The sequence below is a fragment of the Nycticebus coucang genome, chromosome 11 (assembly GCF_027406575.1).
Source record: "Nycticebus coucang isolate mNycCou1 chromosome 11, mNycCou1.pri, whole genome shotgun sequence".
NCBI classification, from domain to species: Eukaryota; Metazoa; Chordata; class Mammalia; order Primates; family Lorisidae; genus Nycticebus; species Nycticebus coucang.
This window is the reverse complement of record NC_069790.1, coordinates 63823790-63842557: the sequence shown is the minus strand read 5'-3', so window position 1 is coordinate 63842557 and position 18768 is coordinate 63823790. Positions and strand designations below refer to the sequence as shown.

Sequence of the window (18768 nt, the reverse complement as noted above, 5' to 3'; positions counted from 1 at the left end):
ATTTTGGGATAAAGCTCTTTTTATCTTTCTATGAGTAGAAGAACTTTGGGTTGTGACTTTGATCAACATTAGTTACATAGTTTTGGAGGAGGTTCTGTATGATTTCTAAGAATACTTAGTGCCCTGTTAACAAGTGCTTGCATTGGAAATAATACGATCTTTTCAGCTGCTAGTCCTAGGTAGAATTCAGCACCAACAAAAACTAAACTGGGTTCCTATTATTGATAATTGGCAACAGAGAATAGCTATCCCACAGGCATTTAGTAGGTGGTAACTATTTTAACCTTGCTGCTGCTTGATAAATGTCAAAAGTTCAGTCGAGAGGTAACATTCAAGGGGGAATGTTTGAAGTTTATCCGCTCTTAACAGGTTTATAAAATATATTCCTGGTTCAGTCCAAATCCTCAGAGAGCAGCTGGGTATGTAGACTACATTGCTCTGTGCTTTCCTGTTCCCCAGTTGGTTTTACCCAATTGTGTGCTGGTAAGATTCCATCAGCCTACATTGAGGTTCATCTTAAGAAGTAATCCCAGATTGTCTTGAAGTTATTGTCAAGGACATTGTTTATTATATAAAAAATGGCTTCTTGTGTGAAGACTTCTGTGAGAAATATCTGTTTTTAGTGCCAATGATTGATTGTATTTCTAGGCAATTGATTTATATCTATGGGATACAAATGAATGTGTAACTGACAATTTCTAGGCAATTGATTTATATCTATGGGATACAAATGAATGTGTAACTGACAACTTTATGGTTTCTCATAAAACCGGATATCTTAGTGTTGTTTATAGCAAACATCTATAAGACATGTGGAATGTTATGATCATGTATTTAGCCTTATTTCTAACTCCACTACTGCCCCCCGTTTTTTTTTTTGTTTGTTTGTTTGTTTTTTTGAGATGGGATCACTCTGTTAACATCATTGATAGAGTGCAGTGATGTCATTGTAGCTCACTACAATGTGACACTCCTGGGCTCAAGTGATCTTCTTCAAGCTTCAGCCTCCTGAGTAGCTGGGACTACAGGTGCACACTACCATGCCTCCTAAGTTCTCAGTTTTTTTTGAAGAGATGAGTCTCACTCTTGCTCAGGCTGATCTCAAACTCCTGACTTCAAGCCATCCTCCCAACTGAGCCTTCTGGCGGTACTTGGAGTACAGGTGAGAGCTACCACGCCCTCCCCCTTCCATATTTTTGATACAAATTTTCCTTTGCTTCTAATTTCTATGCAGAAAAACATAGATAAGTGTACAGCTCAATGAATTTTTTATAAGAGGACACAATGTTGTAATTAGAACCCAGGTCAAAAAACGGAATACTCAAATACCCATAGACCTCCTCTTTGCTTTCTTCTAGTAGTTACCCATCAGGTAACTGCTCTCCTGATTTTAAACACCACGGTTTATTTTTGCCTCTTTTTGAATTTAAAATGAATGGAATAATACAGTATGTACCCTTTTGTGTTTAGCTTATTTTGCTCAACATAATATTTGTGAAATTTATCCTTTATTTTGTCTATTGCTGTAGTTTATTCACTTTCGCTGCTATCTCTTATTGCATTGAATGAATATACAATTTTTCTGTTTTACCATTTTGGGCACTTGAAGTGTTTCTACCTTTTTGACTACTGGTTGAATATTCATGAATATGTATTGTGGTGAATATATGTATGTAATTGTGGCAAGTACAGAGCTAGGAATGGAATTCCTGGGTCATATGGTATGTATACTAACAACAGCTTTCTAAAGGAGTTGTACCAACTTACACACCACTGAGCAGTGTGTAAGAATTCCGTTTGTTCCAAATCCTCACTAAGCCTTGAAATTTTCTATCTTTCATTTCTATCTTTCTTTCTGATGTTTGTTGGAGTGTCACATAGGGTTTTTAATTTGTATTTCATTGATAACAAATGAAGTCAGACACTTTTTCATAAGTCTGTTGGCTATTTGGAGATCTTTTGTGAAATGTTATTTCAAGTCACTTATCAACGGGGGTCTCTGCCTTTTTGTTTGATAGTTTTTTTACACTCTGTATGGGAATCTTTCGTTGGATATATGTAATGCAAATAGCTTTCATTTGGTGGCCTTATTTTGCACTCTGTAATGTGTTTGGATGAATAGAAAGTTTTTATGTAAAGTAGTCCCTACATTTCCTTCATAGTTAATGTTTATTGTGACATGTTTAAGAGATCCTGTCCCAAGATAATGAAATATTCTCCTGTTTTCTTCTAAAACTTTATTGTTTTAATGTTTATATCAACAATTTATCTGTAATATATTTTTATTTATAGTGTGAAATATAAGGGTCAAGATTAAATATTTCCCTTAAGGAAAATTAGTTGACCCGATATAATTTATTCGAAAGATCGTGCTTTCCCCACTGCTGTCATTGTGTCACATTGTCTTAAGTCAGTTGACTGGATCATTGGCGGTTTTGTTGGCAGACTCTCTTTTGTTCCAGTGAGCCATTGGACTTTTTTTAACTAGTATCAAACTAGTGTAATTGCCATAACTTTATATTTTGGTGTTGGTAACATAAGTTTTCTCATCTTACTGTTCAAGATTGTCTTGGCTAGTCTTGGCTTTTTGCAAACGAAATTTTAGAATCAACTTGTCAATTTCCTTTATTTAATTTTTTTTTTTTTTTGAGACAGAGCCTCACTATGTCACCCTTGGTTGAATGCTGTGACATCACAGCTCACAGCAACCTTAAACTCTTGGGCTCAAGCGATTCTCTTTCCTCAGCCTTCTAGGTAGCTGGGACTACAGGTACCCGCCACAACATCCAGCTATTTTTTATTGTAGTTGTCATTGTTGTTTAGCTGGCCTGGGCCGGGTTCGAACCCACCAGCCTAGGTGTATGTGGCTGGCACCGTAACCACTGTGCTAAGGGTGCCAGGCCAATTTCCTTAAAATTTTTTTTCTAGGATTTTTATTAAATTTGTACTGATTCTGTAAATCAATTCTGGGAAAACTGTCATATTTGCAATATTAAGATTTACATACAACCCACTAACATATATATTTCTTCATATGTTTAAGTATTCTGTCATTTTCTCAAGAATATTTTGTAGTTTTGAATATGTAGATATTCACTTCTTATAGGCTTATTCTTGCACATGTGTATATTTTTATATTATTGCAATTGAAGTCATTAAAAGATTTTCATTTTCTTTTAATTTTTTCTGGTATATAGCATAAACTTGACATTTTAAAATATTGGCCTTATATGTATCTAGCAATCTTACTAGGTTTACTTTTTAATTCTGACATATTTTCTGCATTTTTTTCCTTAATTTTCTGAATACATAGTAATCTCATCTGCTTGTTTTAGTTCTTCCTTTTTCTTTTTTTTTATATATATTTTTTTATTGTTGGGGATTCATTGAGGGTACAATAAGCCAGGTTACGCTGATTGCAATTGTTAGGTAAAGTCCCTCTTGCAATCATGTCTTGCCCCCAGAAAGTGTGACACACACCAAGGCCCCACCCCCCTCCCTCCGTCCCTCTTTCTGCTTCCCCCCCGCCATAACCTTAATTGTCATTAATTGTCCTCATATCAAAATTGAGTACATAGGATTCATGCTTCTCAATTCTTGTGATGCTTTACTAAGAATAATGTCTTCCACTTCCATCCAGGTAGTTCTTCCTTTTTCAATCTTTATGCCTTTTCTTTCTTGTTACTGGTGTGACTAGGATGTCCCACTTATACAGTGTCACAGAAAACATTCAAATTTTATAATTAAGTAGGATGTTGTGGTAGGTTTTTCTTAGTTTTCTTATATTTCTATATTGTTGAGAATGTTGATCATAAGTGGATGCTGAATATTATATTATTTAATGCTTTTTCTGATATCTATCAACATAAACGTGATTACTATCTCCTTTCTTTGGCTTGCTTTTGTTGTGAATTATATCGATTGATCTTTGTATGTTAAATCACTCTGGAATAAAAAATACTTAATTGTGATATATTTTGGACATCTTTGCATCCAGTGAATTAATAGTTTATTTGGAATTTTTACATATTTGTTCATGGGAGAGATTGGTCTATAATTGTCCTTTTAGTGTCTTTGTCTGGTTTTGTCATTAAAATTATGTGGTATTATAAAACAAGTTGGGAAGTGGTACCCCCATCCCCGAACTATAGAAGTTGTGTAAGACTGATACTACTTCTTTTTTAAACATTTGGAAGAATTCACCACGGAAGCAATCCGAACTGCATATTGTCTTTGTTACAGATTCAATTTACTTAGTAGATATTGAACAACTCAGATTTCTAATTTCTTCTTATATCAATTTTAGTAAAATTTTCAAGGAATATACCGTTTTATTTACATTAAAATTTTAAGGCTTTTCTTGATATCCTCTTAATATCCTGTTATTTTCTGAATGATCTATAATGATTTTCTATTTTTCTTTCCTTTTGTTGATTATCTGTTTCCCCATTTTTTCTTTCTAAGAGTTCAGAATTTTTTTTTTTTTGAGACAGAGTCTCACTATGTCACCCTCAGAGTGCTGTAGGGTTACAGCTCACAGCAACCTCAAACTCTTAGGCTTAAGTGATTCTCTTGCCTCTGCCTCACAAGTAGCTGGGACTACAGGTGCCCGCAACAACACCTGGCTATTTTTTGGTTGTAGTTGTCATTGTTGTTTGGCAGGCCTGGGTTGGGTTTGAACAGACCAGCTCTGGTGTATGTGGCTGGCGCCCTAGCCACTGAGCTACAATAGGTGCCAAGCCTGGAGTTCCTAAATTTTATTAATTTTTCCAAATAACACATTTTTGGCTTTGTTAATTTTCTCTGTCAATTCATGGGTTATTTGAAACATATTATTTCACTTTTAAATACTTGAAAGTTTTTAAGATGTCTTTCATATGTTAATTTCTAACTTAATTCCACTGTGCAGAGAACATATTCTGAAATATTTTAAACTTTGGAATTTTTTTGATGTTTGCTTTATGATACAGGATATAGTTAATTTCGATATACATTTCATGTGTATTTGAAAAGAGTGTATATGCTGTCCTTGTTGAGTGCATGTTCTGTAGTTGTACATTAGGTCTAGTGTATTAATGGTGTTGTTTATATCTTTTGTATCCTTACTAGTTTTTTGTATGCTTAGTCTATCTGGTATTGAGAGACAAGAGTCTTTCTCTTTCTCTTCTTTCTCTAGAGAAAGTCTTTCTTTCTCTAAAAGTCTTTCTCTGTGAGTAAGAATTTGTCTGTTTCTTCTTTTAGTTCTGTAATTGTTTTGGAAATATTTTGTTGCTCTGTTACTAGTTCTATGCAGATTTAGAACTGTGATCTCTTCTTTTTAGTAGTTTGATTCCTTTGTCATCATGAATTGTTCCTCGCTATCTCTGATAATGCTACTGCCTTAAAGTCTGTTTTGTTTGCTATTAATAGTTGCAAACAGCTTTTTAAAATTTATTTATTTCCTTATTTATTTACTTTGGAGGCAAGGTCTTACTCTGTTGCCTGGGCTAGAGTCCAGTGATGTCATCATAGATCACTGCAGCCTCAAACTCTTGGTCTCGACCAGTCCTCCTGCCTCAGCCTCCCAGATATCTAAGACTATGGTCAAGCACCACCATGCCCAACTATTTTTCTTTCTTTTTTTTTTTTTTAGAATTGGGGCCTTATTATGCTGAGTATGTTGGTGTCAAATTGCAGTCCTCCTGCCTCAGCCTCCCAAAGTGGGAGGATTACAGGTGTGAGCTATCACATCTGGCTGGCAACTTTCTTTTAGCTGTTACAGCATTAGCTGTATGATGCTCTTTTTCCCTCTTTTACTTTCACCCTTTCTGGGTCCTTATAAAGTGTCTCTTGTAGGCAGTAGAGAATTGATGTTGCATTTTATTTAGTCTGATAATCCTAGTCTTTCATTTAGTGTAATTGGCCTTTTTGAATTTAATCTTATTTGGATTTATAGTTACTATCTTACTATTTTATGTTCACTTTTTTCCTCTTGCATCTTATATGCTTGTATTTTTTATAGTTTCATTTATTTCACTATTCCAGTTTTTCACTCTGTGAACTTGTTAGCCATATATTATTTTTCTTCCTATACACATACATACATACACTCTTGATTTCTGTTGTTTTGGTAGTTACAGTCTAATGCAAAATGTAACTTTTACTACTTCTCCAACCATTCAGTACCCCCTTATCCTAAACATACTTTTAAAATATCTCTAAATTTTAAATTATTCAAGATTATTTTATTACTGTTGTTTACACTAGATATTCAGGAAGAATATATTTATATTTATCCACAGATATTTCCTTTCCACTTTCCTCCCATCAGTTTTGAAAAAATGTTGGCTGTTATATTTTTACACTCCAATTACATTTATGTTTCATTTTACCAGGTCTTTCTTGACTTACATGCATGCTTTTCCGTGTTTTCCACTTCATTTTCTCTCTGATGTCAGCTGGTATGTTTTCTGTTGACTTCCTTACCAGTTCATTAATCATCTCTTCTGCTTTCTCTATTCTATTGCTTAATTTATTGAATGAGTTTTTAGTTTTAGGCAGGTTCAGACTTTGTATTGGATTCATTTTCTAACAGACTATTCCTCTGATTTAAAAAAAACCCTCTCGTAAAAATTTTAAGCTAAAACTAGGTTAAATGTTTTGTGTATGCTATTTCCTTTCTTCACAATAATTAGTTAACTAGCCATTGAGGAAACTGAAATTCAAAGAGGTTAAGTGTTCTGACAGGGACTGGATTATACTAGAGCCAGGTGTGAATCTAAGGGCTTTCTGATTTTAAAGCTCCCCTTCTTTATATTGCTCTACTGCTGTCAGTTTGAATGTATCTAGTTTTACTGGATGGTTTACTTATGTTAAAATATTCTACTTGAAAATTTTCATTTGCTATTGGGTAAAGAATAATTGGGATTCCTAAGTGATCTGTGATCCAGATGTACAGTTGAAGTATTTTTTATTAAAATGATTTTAATTGGGAATTCTTTTGTATGAGATCTCAAACTAGTTAATTTATTTTCAGATGGGAAGTTTTCTTGTTTGATAGTTTTCTAATTTGGGATGAATTTTTAGAATGTTTTGTCTGTGTCTTTTTTTGTTGTTGTTTGTTTTGTTTTTTAAGGTTGTCCTTCTAATGTTATTTTTCATGCCAGGCAATTTGTTGTCATGAGTCTGCTTACATAGCAATGTAAGATATTAATAATATGGCAACTCATTCTTAAGATGTCCAGATTAGGCTTGGCACCCATAGCTTAGTGGTTATGGCGCTAGCCACATGCACTGGGGCTGGCGAGTTTGAACCCAGTCTGGGCCTGCTAAACAACAATAAGAACTGCAATAAAAAAATAGCCGGGCGTTGTGGCAGATGCCTGCTGTCCTAGTGACTCAGGTGGCTGAGGCAAGCGAATCACTTGAGCCCAAGAGTTTAAGGTTGCTATGATCTGTAATGCCATAGCACTCTGCAGAGGGCAACATAGTGAAACTCTGTTTCAAAAAAAAAAGTATATTATACTCTTATTAATGATATCTTGAACTCTTCTTAGTTTTGTAATGTGATGATTCTAGGTGCCTTTATATACTTTAGTTATCTTCAGATGTAATGTCTACAGTCTATTTTGTTAGGACATTTATTTTTTTCTGAAGCATGTTTGATAAATGGTCAAGATAATACATGCTTACTGCAAAGGGATGGGATTGTTCGTTGGTATATACATGTATATTACTAATACTGGACCTTAAATACTAAAAGTGAATTTCTAATTTTTAAATAATTTATTTTTAGTAAAAGCTATAGAAATTTTTAATTTTTCTCACCTTTTTTGATTTTTAATTATTTTTAATTATAATTATAGTACAAATCTATGAACTGTGGAAGGACTTAATTTAATATGGGTTTAAAAGACACCTTTAACCATAGTTTTGGTAACTATTTCTGTTGTCATGTTGCCAAAGGGAGAAAGGTAGTTCATGCTTTGTTAGGTTGGAAGGTGTTAGTCAGTCATTCTTCTTTTGAAGCTAATAAAATTTTCCTTTGGATAGGGAAGATGGGAAAGAGAATCTTTTCAAACAGAGATATTTCAAAAACTTCATTATCTCTCTTTTATGTAAATTTTGATTTTTTTATTCTGTGTAAAAGCTGTTACTTAGACTTGAGTGTGTATTTTTAGACATTCATCAAATTGTCATTTCATTATTTAAAAATCACTCCTTTTCAGGAAATAGATGACTAATATTAGTGTCATCATGATCAAGAAATAGCTCAGCATCTGTGTGATATTTTTTAGATGTATTGAAGTTCACTTTACAGGTTTGGTTTTTATAGCACATCTTAGCTAGCTACTGTGTTATGGAGGAAAGATTCTCCTCTAGCATAATGGAGACAGAGCAACATGATTTTAGATAAGTGTTGAGTGGGAAGAGTTGGTTTAGCTAGAGGTAAAACATGGACTCTCAGGAACTGATTTGCCTTCTGAAATTTTCATGTTGGCAGGCAGAAAGCAGGTTATGAATGATGAAGCAAAGCTTGGAACATTATTTTTCTTCATTATTGACCTTAATATAATAGAAATTATTTTAAATAGTTCTTTACTGTTAAGTATCTTCATGCTTGAAAATAAGAGAAAGTGTGCTTTGTGCTTTGCTTCATGCTTTGGAAAATTTGGATTTTGCTTTTGTTTTAATTTTTAGTCCGTTTGCATTAAAAGTAATTTAGTGCTCTGACATTCACCATCTTAGGTTTTTATCATGCAGACGTTATCTTTTGTATGAATATAATCTGATAACATTAAAAAATGTGTATTTTATTCACTACTAATTGATCTCTAAATGTCTCTTGATGCTCAAATACAATACGTATGTTAATAGCCTTGGCTTGTTCACATTACATTTTACAGTGTAGGTAATTTGTTAGGTAATTTTGTTTCATTTCTGGAGAACAATAATGACTGAAACATTATTAGACTGTTAAAGGTAGAAATTGAGTTATAACTCAGCTTTTTTTGTGATGAAATAGCACTTTGTTATTTTTGTTTTTAAACATAATTTTCAGTTTATTTCATGGATGTACGTTACTATCTTAGCTGATACAACTTTTTAAAGCAATAGGTTATTTCTGTCTTCAGGAATGTGGTTGCACAGTTAGCTTTCTTAATCCATTCTCCTGAATAAAGATTAGAGAAAACATTCATATATTTCTTTCTGTTCAGGTCAAAGATGGAGGTGGAGACTGTGTGTTTTTTGTTTATTCATTTTAGGAACATTATTGTTTAATTCTCTTACTACATAAGAATGTTGGACTCATTTATTCTTGCTGAAGATTGGCAGCATTTTTTTCATATATTGTGAATGAAATGTACCTCTGAAATAAAAGTTGTCAAGTTCCTTTTAAATCTGGTTTCTCTCTTTTTTTTTTTTTGTTTCTATTCATTTCACCATGCATCACATCTAGTATTTAACTTCTCCTTTAGTTACAAGAGGGCAACTTCATCAGTGTCACTTCCTAGGTGTTCTTTTTTTCCTATTACTACATAGTAACTTCCTGCATTATGCTCCAGCTGCTGGTTTAGATAATACTAGGTAGTTGAACATTAGTCTATCTCAGCCTTTCTCAGCGTTACTCATCTGAACCAAAGACTGAAAGTTGAGTGACTAATTTCTTAATTCTTCCAAAGATATACAGGGTGGCCATAAAGTTCGTGTGCCGTTTTAAATTGCTCACTATTTTAAGTTGCACATGAACTCCACGGCCACCCTGTCTAGTGATATGTAATTGGTGCCATTCCAGTTGCATGGGAGAGTTATTTCATTCCCTACCGAGGATGCCTTAGAGTAATGATTTTCATAGTGTGCTCCTGGAGCCAGACCCTTTCTTAATGGTTCCAAGACATTGTTTGTCTTTTTCATTCTTATACTCTAACAAGTATCCTGTGGAGTTTTCGAGAATCTTTGAATAGATTGAATGTAGAAACAGATATGAGAATCTAATTATTTTCTATTAAATTCAACATTAAAGATATTTACTAACATGTGAACTATTCTTCCTGAATGTTTGTTTTGGAAAATACAGTTTTATAAATTATTATTTATGTAATATATGATGCCATTATTTTGTTTATAATTAATCAATAAAAGCAGAAAATCTTTACTTATACATGATTCCAGAATTTCTCTGTTTCTTTAAATAGCATCAGTTAATGAAACAAGGGTTCAGTTCGAATTACCACCCTATGCACGTATTAGCTGTGAGTAATTGCATGAAGTATGTATTTTGCTGCTTGTTATTTGTTCACACATCACTGCATAAATAGAACATGAACATTATGATCAGTGATTAATCATATCACCTCTTTCCAAGTCTGTCTAAGATTGGTCACTATGCATCTATTATTCAGTTCATGCACAGAAAGCAAAGCCTATGATTCTGTTGCCTCCTTGTCTCCTGATGATAAACTGGTAAAGGTTTACAAAAATGGGTAATCAAAAGAATGAATTGGCCAATATTCAAAGATGAAAGTACAGAAAAGAAATGGAAAATGATAGTGCTTGAAGTGAAACTTCAATGGAACATAAACAGAGTTATAGAGGAAATTGTTGATCATGGGGATGTTGACATCTTTGTTCTTCAAGAGAATGTAGACATGTAGCCAAAGGAACTCAGGGAGCTGAACTTCCTGATGTAAACTAGGAAAATGTTTGTGACAGAACCATGACAGATGTCCCAGAGGAAGTGATGCTGACAAGACACTTCACATCAAAGTGATTCTTGGAGGTATTTCACAGCATTGAAAATGTGAAGACTAAAATGTTAGGAGCTGATACGCCCAGCTATATTTAGAGATGGGGGGGTCTCACTCTTGCTGAGGCTGATCTTGAACCTGTGAGTTCAGGAAATCTACCCACCCCGGCCTCCCAGAATGCTAGGATTACAGGTGTGAGCCACCATGCCCAGGCCAGATTACTCTTGATAAGTGTTTTACAAAGAAGTAAACACTTACATTAACAGTGTTCCTAATGTTTTATTAAATTACAGAGTACAAAGTAAATCTATTTTAGAATTTTCTTCATTTCCCAATACATTATAACTGGCTGTAAGAGAGTTTTTAATGTTTTCACAAACATTTATAAATGTCATAGGGTAATTCTAAATTTGTTCATTAAATATAAAGATCATTTTGTATAATGTTAGCTTGCATGGTCATTTTTATGGTCCTGTACCACTTTGTTAGGGGTAGATGGCCTGTATTTTAAAATTTCTCATTTTAGGGTGGTGCCTGTGGCTCAGTTGGTGGGGCGCTGGCCCCATATACCGAGGGTGGCAGGTTCAGGCCTGGCCCCAGCTGAACTGCAACCAAAAAATAGCCGGGCGTTGTGGCGGGCACCTGTGGTCCCAGCTACTCGGGAGGCTGAGGCAGGAGAACAGCTTAAGCCCAGGAGTTGGAGGTTGCTGTGAGCTGTGTGACGCCACGGCACTCTACCCAGGGCCATAAAGCAAGACTCTGTCTCTACAAAAAAAAAAAAAAAAAATTCTCATTTTAATTTCTAATATGGGAAATAGTGGATATAGTTTGTAATTTTTAACATGTGTAGATTCATATAACCACCATCAAAATCAAAGATACAAAGATACAAAACACATCTCTATTTCCCTTTATACCTGTGTCTTATATTTTCTGTCCTGATTAAACAGCATAGCCATCAAGCCTAAAACCTAGGTGATAGTCTCTATACTCTTTTGTCTCCTTGATAGTTTTTATTTCTAATTATTTAACAGTTATCCTAGTTACCCCTTCTCTTTGTTCCCCACTGTCTTTGGTACTCATGTCATCCTGTATAGGATATGTCTCTAAAGAAATAGTGTGAGGAAGTTTGAGTTGACTGAGCTGTTTTGTATCTTGATTTTGATGGTAGTTATATGAATCTATACATGTTAAAAATCACAAACTATTTTATTTTGCTCTTGCCATCGTGTGGTATTTAAACATTTCTTTGTCATCCTTTCAAAATAGAGCTTACAAATAAATCGACAAGTACTTACTGAGTACAGTGTTCAAGGTATTTTCCTAGGTGCTGAGGAAGACACAAACATACAGAAGGCATGTTTCCGAAAGAATTTATATACTAGTAAGATAGAGATAGAAAATGCAGTAAGATAAATTGTAATTACCTTTTAAGGGCAAACAAAATGCAAGTTTGTGCTTAAAAACATGCAGGTAGATAAGTCTTCAGTAAAGAGACGGCATTTGAGCTGAGATGTGGAAAACGCACTGATTTGGGGCAGTTAGAAATAGAGTTAAAGGACATTCTATTAAAAAATACAGCACGCTATTTGGATTTACAAGTTTTCCTATGTAAATGTCATGAAAACCTTGGATCTGTACTTCGTGAATGTGCACATACTATTTTTATTCTACTTTGTGGACAAAAACTCTTAAAAGCTTCTGAGTCTGAAGCTCAAATTTCTTATAAGTAGTAGTACTATAGATTTTAAATAATTTTGAGTTAATCAGTAGGTTATATTTTGATTTTTATTTTAATGGCTGTGGGGACAGTGAGGTATTCTTAAGCCTTGGTTTGGTCAATAGATACTGTCTTAGTCCTTTCAGGTTGCTTTAACAAAATATCTTAAAATGGATACTTAATAAAAGTAGAAATTTATTGTTCACAGTTCTGGAGACTGGAAAGTCCAAGATGAAAGCACCTCAGATTTGCCGTGTGATGAGGCCCCATTCCTCATAGATGGTGCCCTCTGTGTGTCCTTATGTGGCAGAAGAGGCAGACAGGCTCCCTAGGACCTCTTTTGTAACAGCGCTAACCCCATTCAGGAGGGTTCTTGTCTTATGATTACCTCCCAAAGGTCCCATCCCTTAATAATATTGCACTGGGGATTAAGGACCAATACAGGAAATTTGGAGAAGACACAAACATTCAGACCACAGCAAATAGTAAACATGTCAGTGAAAAGCCTAATATTTCTGTAAAGTTTACTAGTTACAGAGTGAATTTGAAAAACTGGAGTTTTCAGAATATATAGTTTTATAAAATATTTCTGCATTTCTTCCTAAAATTGGCTTCCTCTCATTGTTTCCATGCTTAGGTGAATGAATCAGATCTGCCTAAAAGCAACAATAATTTTTTTCGTAGGTTTTCGGTGAAGACCCTGATTGATCGGTCTTGCTTCGAGACAATTGATGATTCTTCTCCTGGATTTAACAATTTTGCAGCTATTTTGGAACAGATTCTAAGCCACCGGCTAAAAGGTAAAAGCAAAAATGTGTTATTTATTCTTCCAGCAGCTCTATTTATAAGCTTGAAATTTTAGAAATCTTATACTCAGATGTGACTTAGCAGCCATGCTGCATCTTGGGAAATAGAAAACTGATTTCAGAATGCCTAGTCTTTTGGCCTGTGTCTTTAGAAAAGAATCTCTGTTCTCAGATGTACATCTATTTCTGAGATGTGTTTAAAATGTTACGTGTATTAATTGCCATGTACAAGGAGCAAAGTCACATTTCATAAGTAATTAAAATAAAAGCTTAAGTTACAAGTTAGCCCATTCCAAAAGTTACTAGATGGTATTTTAATTAATTTACAAAGAAGCATTCCAGGTGTTAACTTTGTTTGCTGAGCTTCTACTCTCTTAAACATAGGAATCTTTGAAAATTTTTTAGCAGTGTAAAAAGAAGTTAGATATGTAAAAGAGATGCTCGATTTTAGTTTTCTTAAATCAGTAAGTATATTTACATTAGAAATATAAATCTCTTGAAGTTTTAAGGGTAATATGGTAGCTATATGCTCTCTGAATTTAAAATTTTTTGACATTAAAAATATACATATGTAAACTATACTCAATAAAAATCAAGAAGTAGTATTTTGTATAAATCTTAGTAATAATAAATAAAAACTTTACCTCTTTAATTCCATTATCTAGTTTTCCTAAAAGGAACTTGATGTTTTCACTTACATTTTTATTACAATCACGATGATATGATTTCAAGTCAGTAATAGTAATCTGCTTTGGTAATACAATTTACCAAAGAGACTTCTAAGTATAGTCTGAGGGTTAACTCTATTCTATACTTTTTGAAAGCATCCAGGTTTGACAATTGGTGTTTCAATGAGTTGACCAGTACTGTGGGCCCAGAAGACAGCACTGAACTTAATAACATAGGAGGAAAAAAACCTGAATTCACTTAATCCTTTGCAATTTCACATGATAGCAATACATTTTTGGTTAAAAGTTGGTTATTTTGCCTTTTGAAAGAGTTTTTTTTCCTCCTTACTGCTGTTCTGCATTTCTTAAATTTCCTACTATTAATATGTTGTCTTCTATAAGAAAATAAGTTTCTATGAAAGAGAAGAATATTGAAGTATTCCATATTTTGAGATACTGTGAGGGTTACTATATTGTGTAGTGATCGTATTTTTAAATTTTATACATAAATTTATAAATAATACATGACTAAAAAACACATGGAATGCAGTAGACCCTGATGTACTTTAGTGTTCACAGCATCTTGTCTTAAGATCTAATTCCTTTGATTTGCTATACCATTTAGCATATGATTCTCTCACAGAATTCATAAAAAACTCTTAATAGAAAACAATAAGCATAAACCATGTAAGCCTAACCCTTCTGCAAACTAGTCTGCCATCTTCCGAGTTGTGCCTCAGCAAAAATATGGATTGTAAACCTGAATTGCTTCTAAATAATCACATCTATTAATGTTATTTCTGAAAAATACTATAATTAAAATAGAATACCTTGGGCCAGGCATGATGGCTCATGCCTGTAATTCCAGCTCTCTGGGAGGCTGAGGTGGGCGGATCACCTGAGCCCATGAGTTTGAGACCAGCCTGACCTAGAGTGAGATCCTGTCCCTAAAAATAGCTGGGCGTTGTGGTGGGTGGCTGTAGCCCCAGTTACTTAGGAGGCTGAGGCAAGAGAATCACTTGAGCTCAAGAGTTTGAGGTTGCTGTGAACTATGGTCTCAAAAAAAAGAAAGGAAAAGAAAATAGAATATTTTCATCGACTTATGCATAGTCATTCCATCTGTGTGATTAATATAGTAAGAAAGCTGATAAAGTAAGATTTGTGTTAACTTTTTAAAATAGGTAAGATCAACAATTAAAAACATGTTTTTTTAAAAAAGTTTATATAAATTGACTATTGTGGTCACTGTGATTGGTATAGATAGTATGAATTATGAAATCAACTATAACTTTTGAGATGAGATATTATAAAAATTCAAGTATCTGGAACTTTAATGTTTTATTTCCTATTTTTTAGTATTTTAATATGTAACAAATTGCTTTTACTTTTGAAGAAGTTATATTTTAATGGTGCACTCTGTTCACTCAAGGTTTAGGTATATTGCAACTAATTTTTCCAACATCTTCCTTTATAGAAGTGCAAATTAAAATTGTATAACTTCATGAGGGTACGAGATTTACTTTTCTAGAGCTACTGCCTATTTTTGAAGTAAAATAGCATTTACTTTTAACATTAAATTTGTCTAGAGAAAGACAAAATGTCCTTCGGACACAATGCAGGCTATACTGACAACAGGTAAAGTTAAGAACTGAGACAGTTTTCTACTTAATTCACTCTAAAGCCCCACTATTGAAGAAAGAGGAGGCTTTTTAAATGATATACATTAATTTTATTTGCAGTCATCCCTCGGTAAGGTGATGATCTTATTTCTGTGGAATATTGCTAAGAAGCAGGAATTAATCACAGAATATAAGAATTGAATGAGACCTTAGTTCAGGTTTTTCAGTGTAGTTATTTTTGAACTTTTGCTTATTTATCTTAAAACATCATACTTCTCTGCACCCAACCCCCACCTCCTCTAATAAAAGCCACCGCAGAAGCTGGCTATGTAAGTGGAACAATTTGTTAAAGCCAGGATGGGGAAGTGAGGCCTGTTGTAAGCTCCGGGCATGCAGTAGTGAATACAACAAAAACCCCTGGCCTTGTAGCTTCTATCATTCTATCAGCTGGGGGGTAGGGGTGGGCAGGGGGGATGCAATTCAGGAGGACTTCTGCTTCTGGGAGGATGAGATTGACATACTTTCTCCTTTCTCTCGTATGTACAACCAAGAACTCTTGGCACTGTAAGTGCAAACACAAGAAGAAAGCGAAAGGTAGAGGGTAGAAGAAAGACGGGCTAAGAACCTTGGGACCTTAGCGATGACACAGTAGTGGGTTCCCTTGGTTTTCTTTTTGCCTCATATATCCCAGTTTGGGTCTGGATAAGCGAGCAACCGACAAATGTCATCAGGCATAAGAAAACAAAAATTCTCGGCTAGAACCCTTTTCTGTAGCCAAAGGACTAGGAAAAGAACTGCTTAGCAAGACAAAGCTTTTAGACTGTCTCTGCTCTACTTACACAAAAACTATGGTACCACACGTTCCAAAAAGGCTAAATGGAGGCAGTGCCTGTGGCTCAAGGAGTAGAGCGCTGGCCCCATATACCGGAGGTGGTGGGTTCAAACCAGGCCAAAAAGGCTAAATGGGAAGCCTAGAATTCTTTCCTCATGAGGCTGTAACAAAGTGTCCCAATACTATCATTAAGGTGGTGTCAGAGAAGGTCACACAGAGAGCTGGGACTTATTACCTCCTGGCCAGTCATGAAAACCCTCTCTTCCAACCTTCTACCTTCCTGCCATATTTATGGATACCATATTGGGGACCTGGGCTGCCATCTTCACCCAGAATAGTGACGTGCCATTCCCTACCCTGCTGGGGTGGTGTTAGAAGAGGACTATTAGATAAAGAGTGTGTCTTTCACCAAGTAGTAAAGAAGTCATCCTAGCCTTGGCTAATGGAGACCATGTAGAAGCCTGGACTCTCACTTGGGTATTAAGGGAAGCCAACTGACATACTTAGATTTCTCTTACTACTTGGCAATAATGAAGTGGTACCTCTTCCCCCCACCTTTCCCTTCTGGAGCAGTGTCATAGAAAGCCGGTTAAAACAGAAGCTGTAAATAAAGGTCTAGAGTCTCATAATATAATATGAGCAAGTTCAGGTTTCAGTTGAAAATCTTTTGTCATACCAAGAATCAGGAGGATCTAAAATTATAAATGTCAGCACTGAGATGACAGAGGTGTTAGAATTACTGACAAAGGTTATAAAATACAGGATAAAAATGTTTTCAGAAATTATAAAATGCTAGAAGCAAATGAAAAACATGGAAAGCCACAGGAAAGGAAGAAAAGAACCAAATGGAAATTTGATGCTGAAAAATTAAAAAATTGAAATTTTGGTCAGTGGATGGACCCATCAGGAAAAATTTCCAATCTGAAGAACAGAGAGCATCAGGGATTTGTGGAACAGTAACAAAAGATAACTCCTGTCGTAAGAATTCTTGAAAGACAGGAGAAGAGTAAGAGACAGAGGAAGTACTCAAATAATAGCTGAAAATTTCTCAAATTTATTAAGAGATATAAACATACAGATTTAAGAAACTGAGTGGACCATAAACAGGAAAAATCCAGAGAAATCCATGCCAGGAGACATCATAATTAAACTTCAGAAAAATAAAGTCAAAGAAAAAAAATGTTGCAAGTAGCTAGAGAAAAATGATACCTTGCTTATAAGGAAAACATATTTCTTATCAGAAAATATGAAGACCAAGAAGTGTCTTTCAAGTGCTGAAAGACAAGAATTTTTAACACAGGATATTACATGCGGCATTATTTCTCTGACAATAATGAAGGGAAAATTAAGACCTCAACATGAAAAAATAACTAAAGGCATTTGCTGCCAGCAGACTTACTCTAAAAAAACAGCTAGAGAAACTTCATTAAGTAGAAAGGAAATGGTAAAGAAAGACCTTTGGAATATTAGGAAAGAAGAAAGAATACATTAAGCAAAAATATAGGTAAATACAGTAGGTTTCGCATTTTATATTTTACTATTCTGCTTGTTCCATATACTCTTAGTTTCTCTGTTTTCTTTTTTTTGTCCTCCTGTGGGTTATTGAACACTTTTTTATTTTTTTATTTATATCTTTTGCAGTTTTGGCCAGGGCCAGGCTTGAACCCACCACCCCCGGTGTATAGGGCCGGCGCCCTACTCCTTGAGCCACAGGCACTGCCCCTGAACACTTTTTTAGAATTTCATTTTTATTTATCTGTATTGTTATTGGGCATATCTCTTTTCATAGACTTTTCACTGATTGCTGTAGGTATTACACTATATCCATAACTTACCACAGTCTGCTGGCATCATCATTTTCCAGTGTGAAGTTTAAAAGCCTCAGTTTTATACCTCTTTGCCTTCCCAATTTATAATATAATAATTATATACATATATAATATAATAAAATGATTGTATACATATAATAATTATGAACACACATTTAGGACCACATCAGACAGTGTTACAATTTTTGTTTCCACCACAAGTTTTGTACTTGTTTCAGTTTTTGTTATCAAGGTTATACTAGCTTCATGAAATAAACTAAAGTTGTTTTATCTTTTTTGTTCTTTTGAAGAATTGCGCATACGCTTGGAATCTTCATCTATGAAATAAAGGTTGTCAGTAAAAACGCTGGGTGAAGTGTGTGCGTGTGGGTGTGCCTATGTGCACAGATGTACACATTCTACAAATTCACCTTCTTTTATGGGTCTGTTCAGGTTATTGATTTCTTCTGTATTCTTTGGGTCTATATTCTCTTTAAAGTTGTCACTTTCTTCTCTGTACTCTTAATTTTTAAATATCCAGTTGTAGCCAGGTACAACTGTAATCCTTGCACTCTGGGAGGCCAAGTC

At 34.5% G+C, this 18768-nt stretch overlaps 2 protein-coding genes across 11 annotated transcripts in view; one reads left to right on the top strand and one right to left on the bottom strand.

The window, feature by feature from the left end:
- Positions 1–18768, top strand: part of RUNDC3B (RUN domain containing 3B) — a 141684-nt gene that overhangs the window by 6450 nt on the left and 116466 nt on the right. For 9 of the 10 annotated variants that reach the window (XM_053609097.1, XM_053609095.1, XM_053609091.1 and 6 more), the window contains exon 2: positions 13132–13247. Coding sequence is in view for 8 of the 10 variants with exons in the window: in XM_053609095.1 (XP_053465070.1) it covers positions 13132–13247 (116 nt within the window). In the remaining 2 variants the exon portion in view is untranslated. Of the gene's footprint in view, positions 1–859; positions 1163–13131; positions 13248–18768 lie in introns of those variants that run through there. The other variant, XM_053609098.1, reaches the window with a different exon arrangement.
- ABCB1 (ATP binding cassette subfamily B member 1) overlaps positions 1–18768 on the bottom strand; it is a 206351-nt gene that overhangs the window by 156408 nt on the left and 31175 nt on the right. The window lies entirely within an intron of this gene.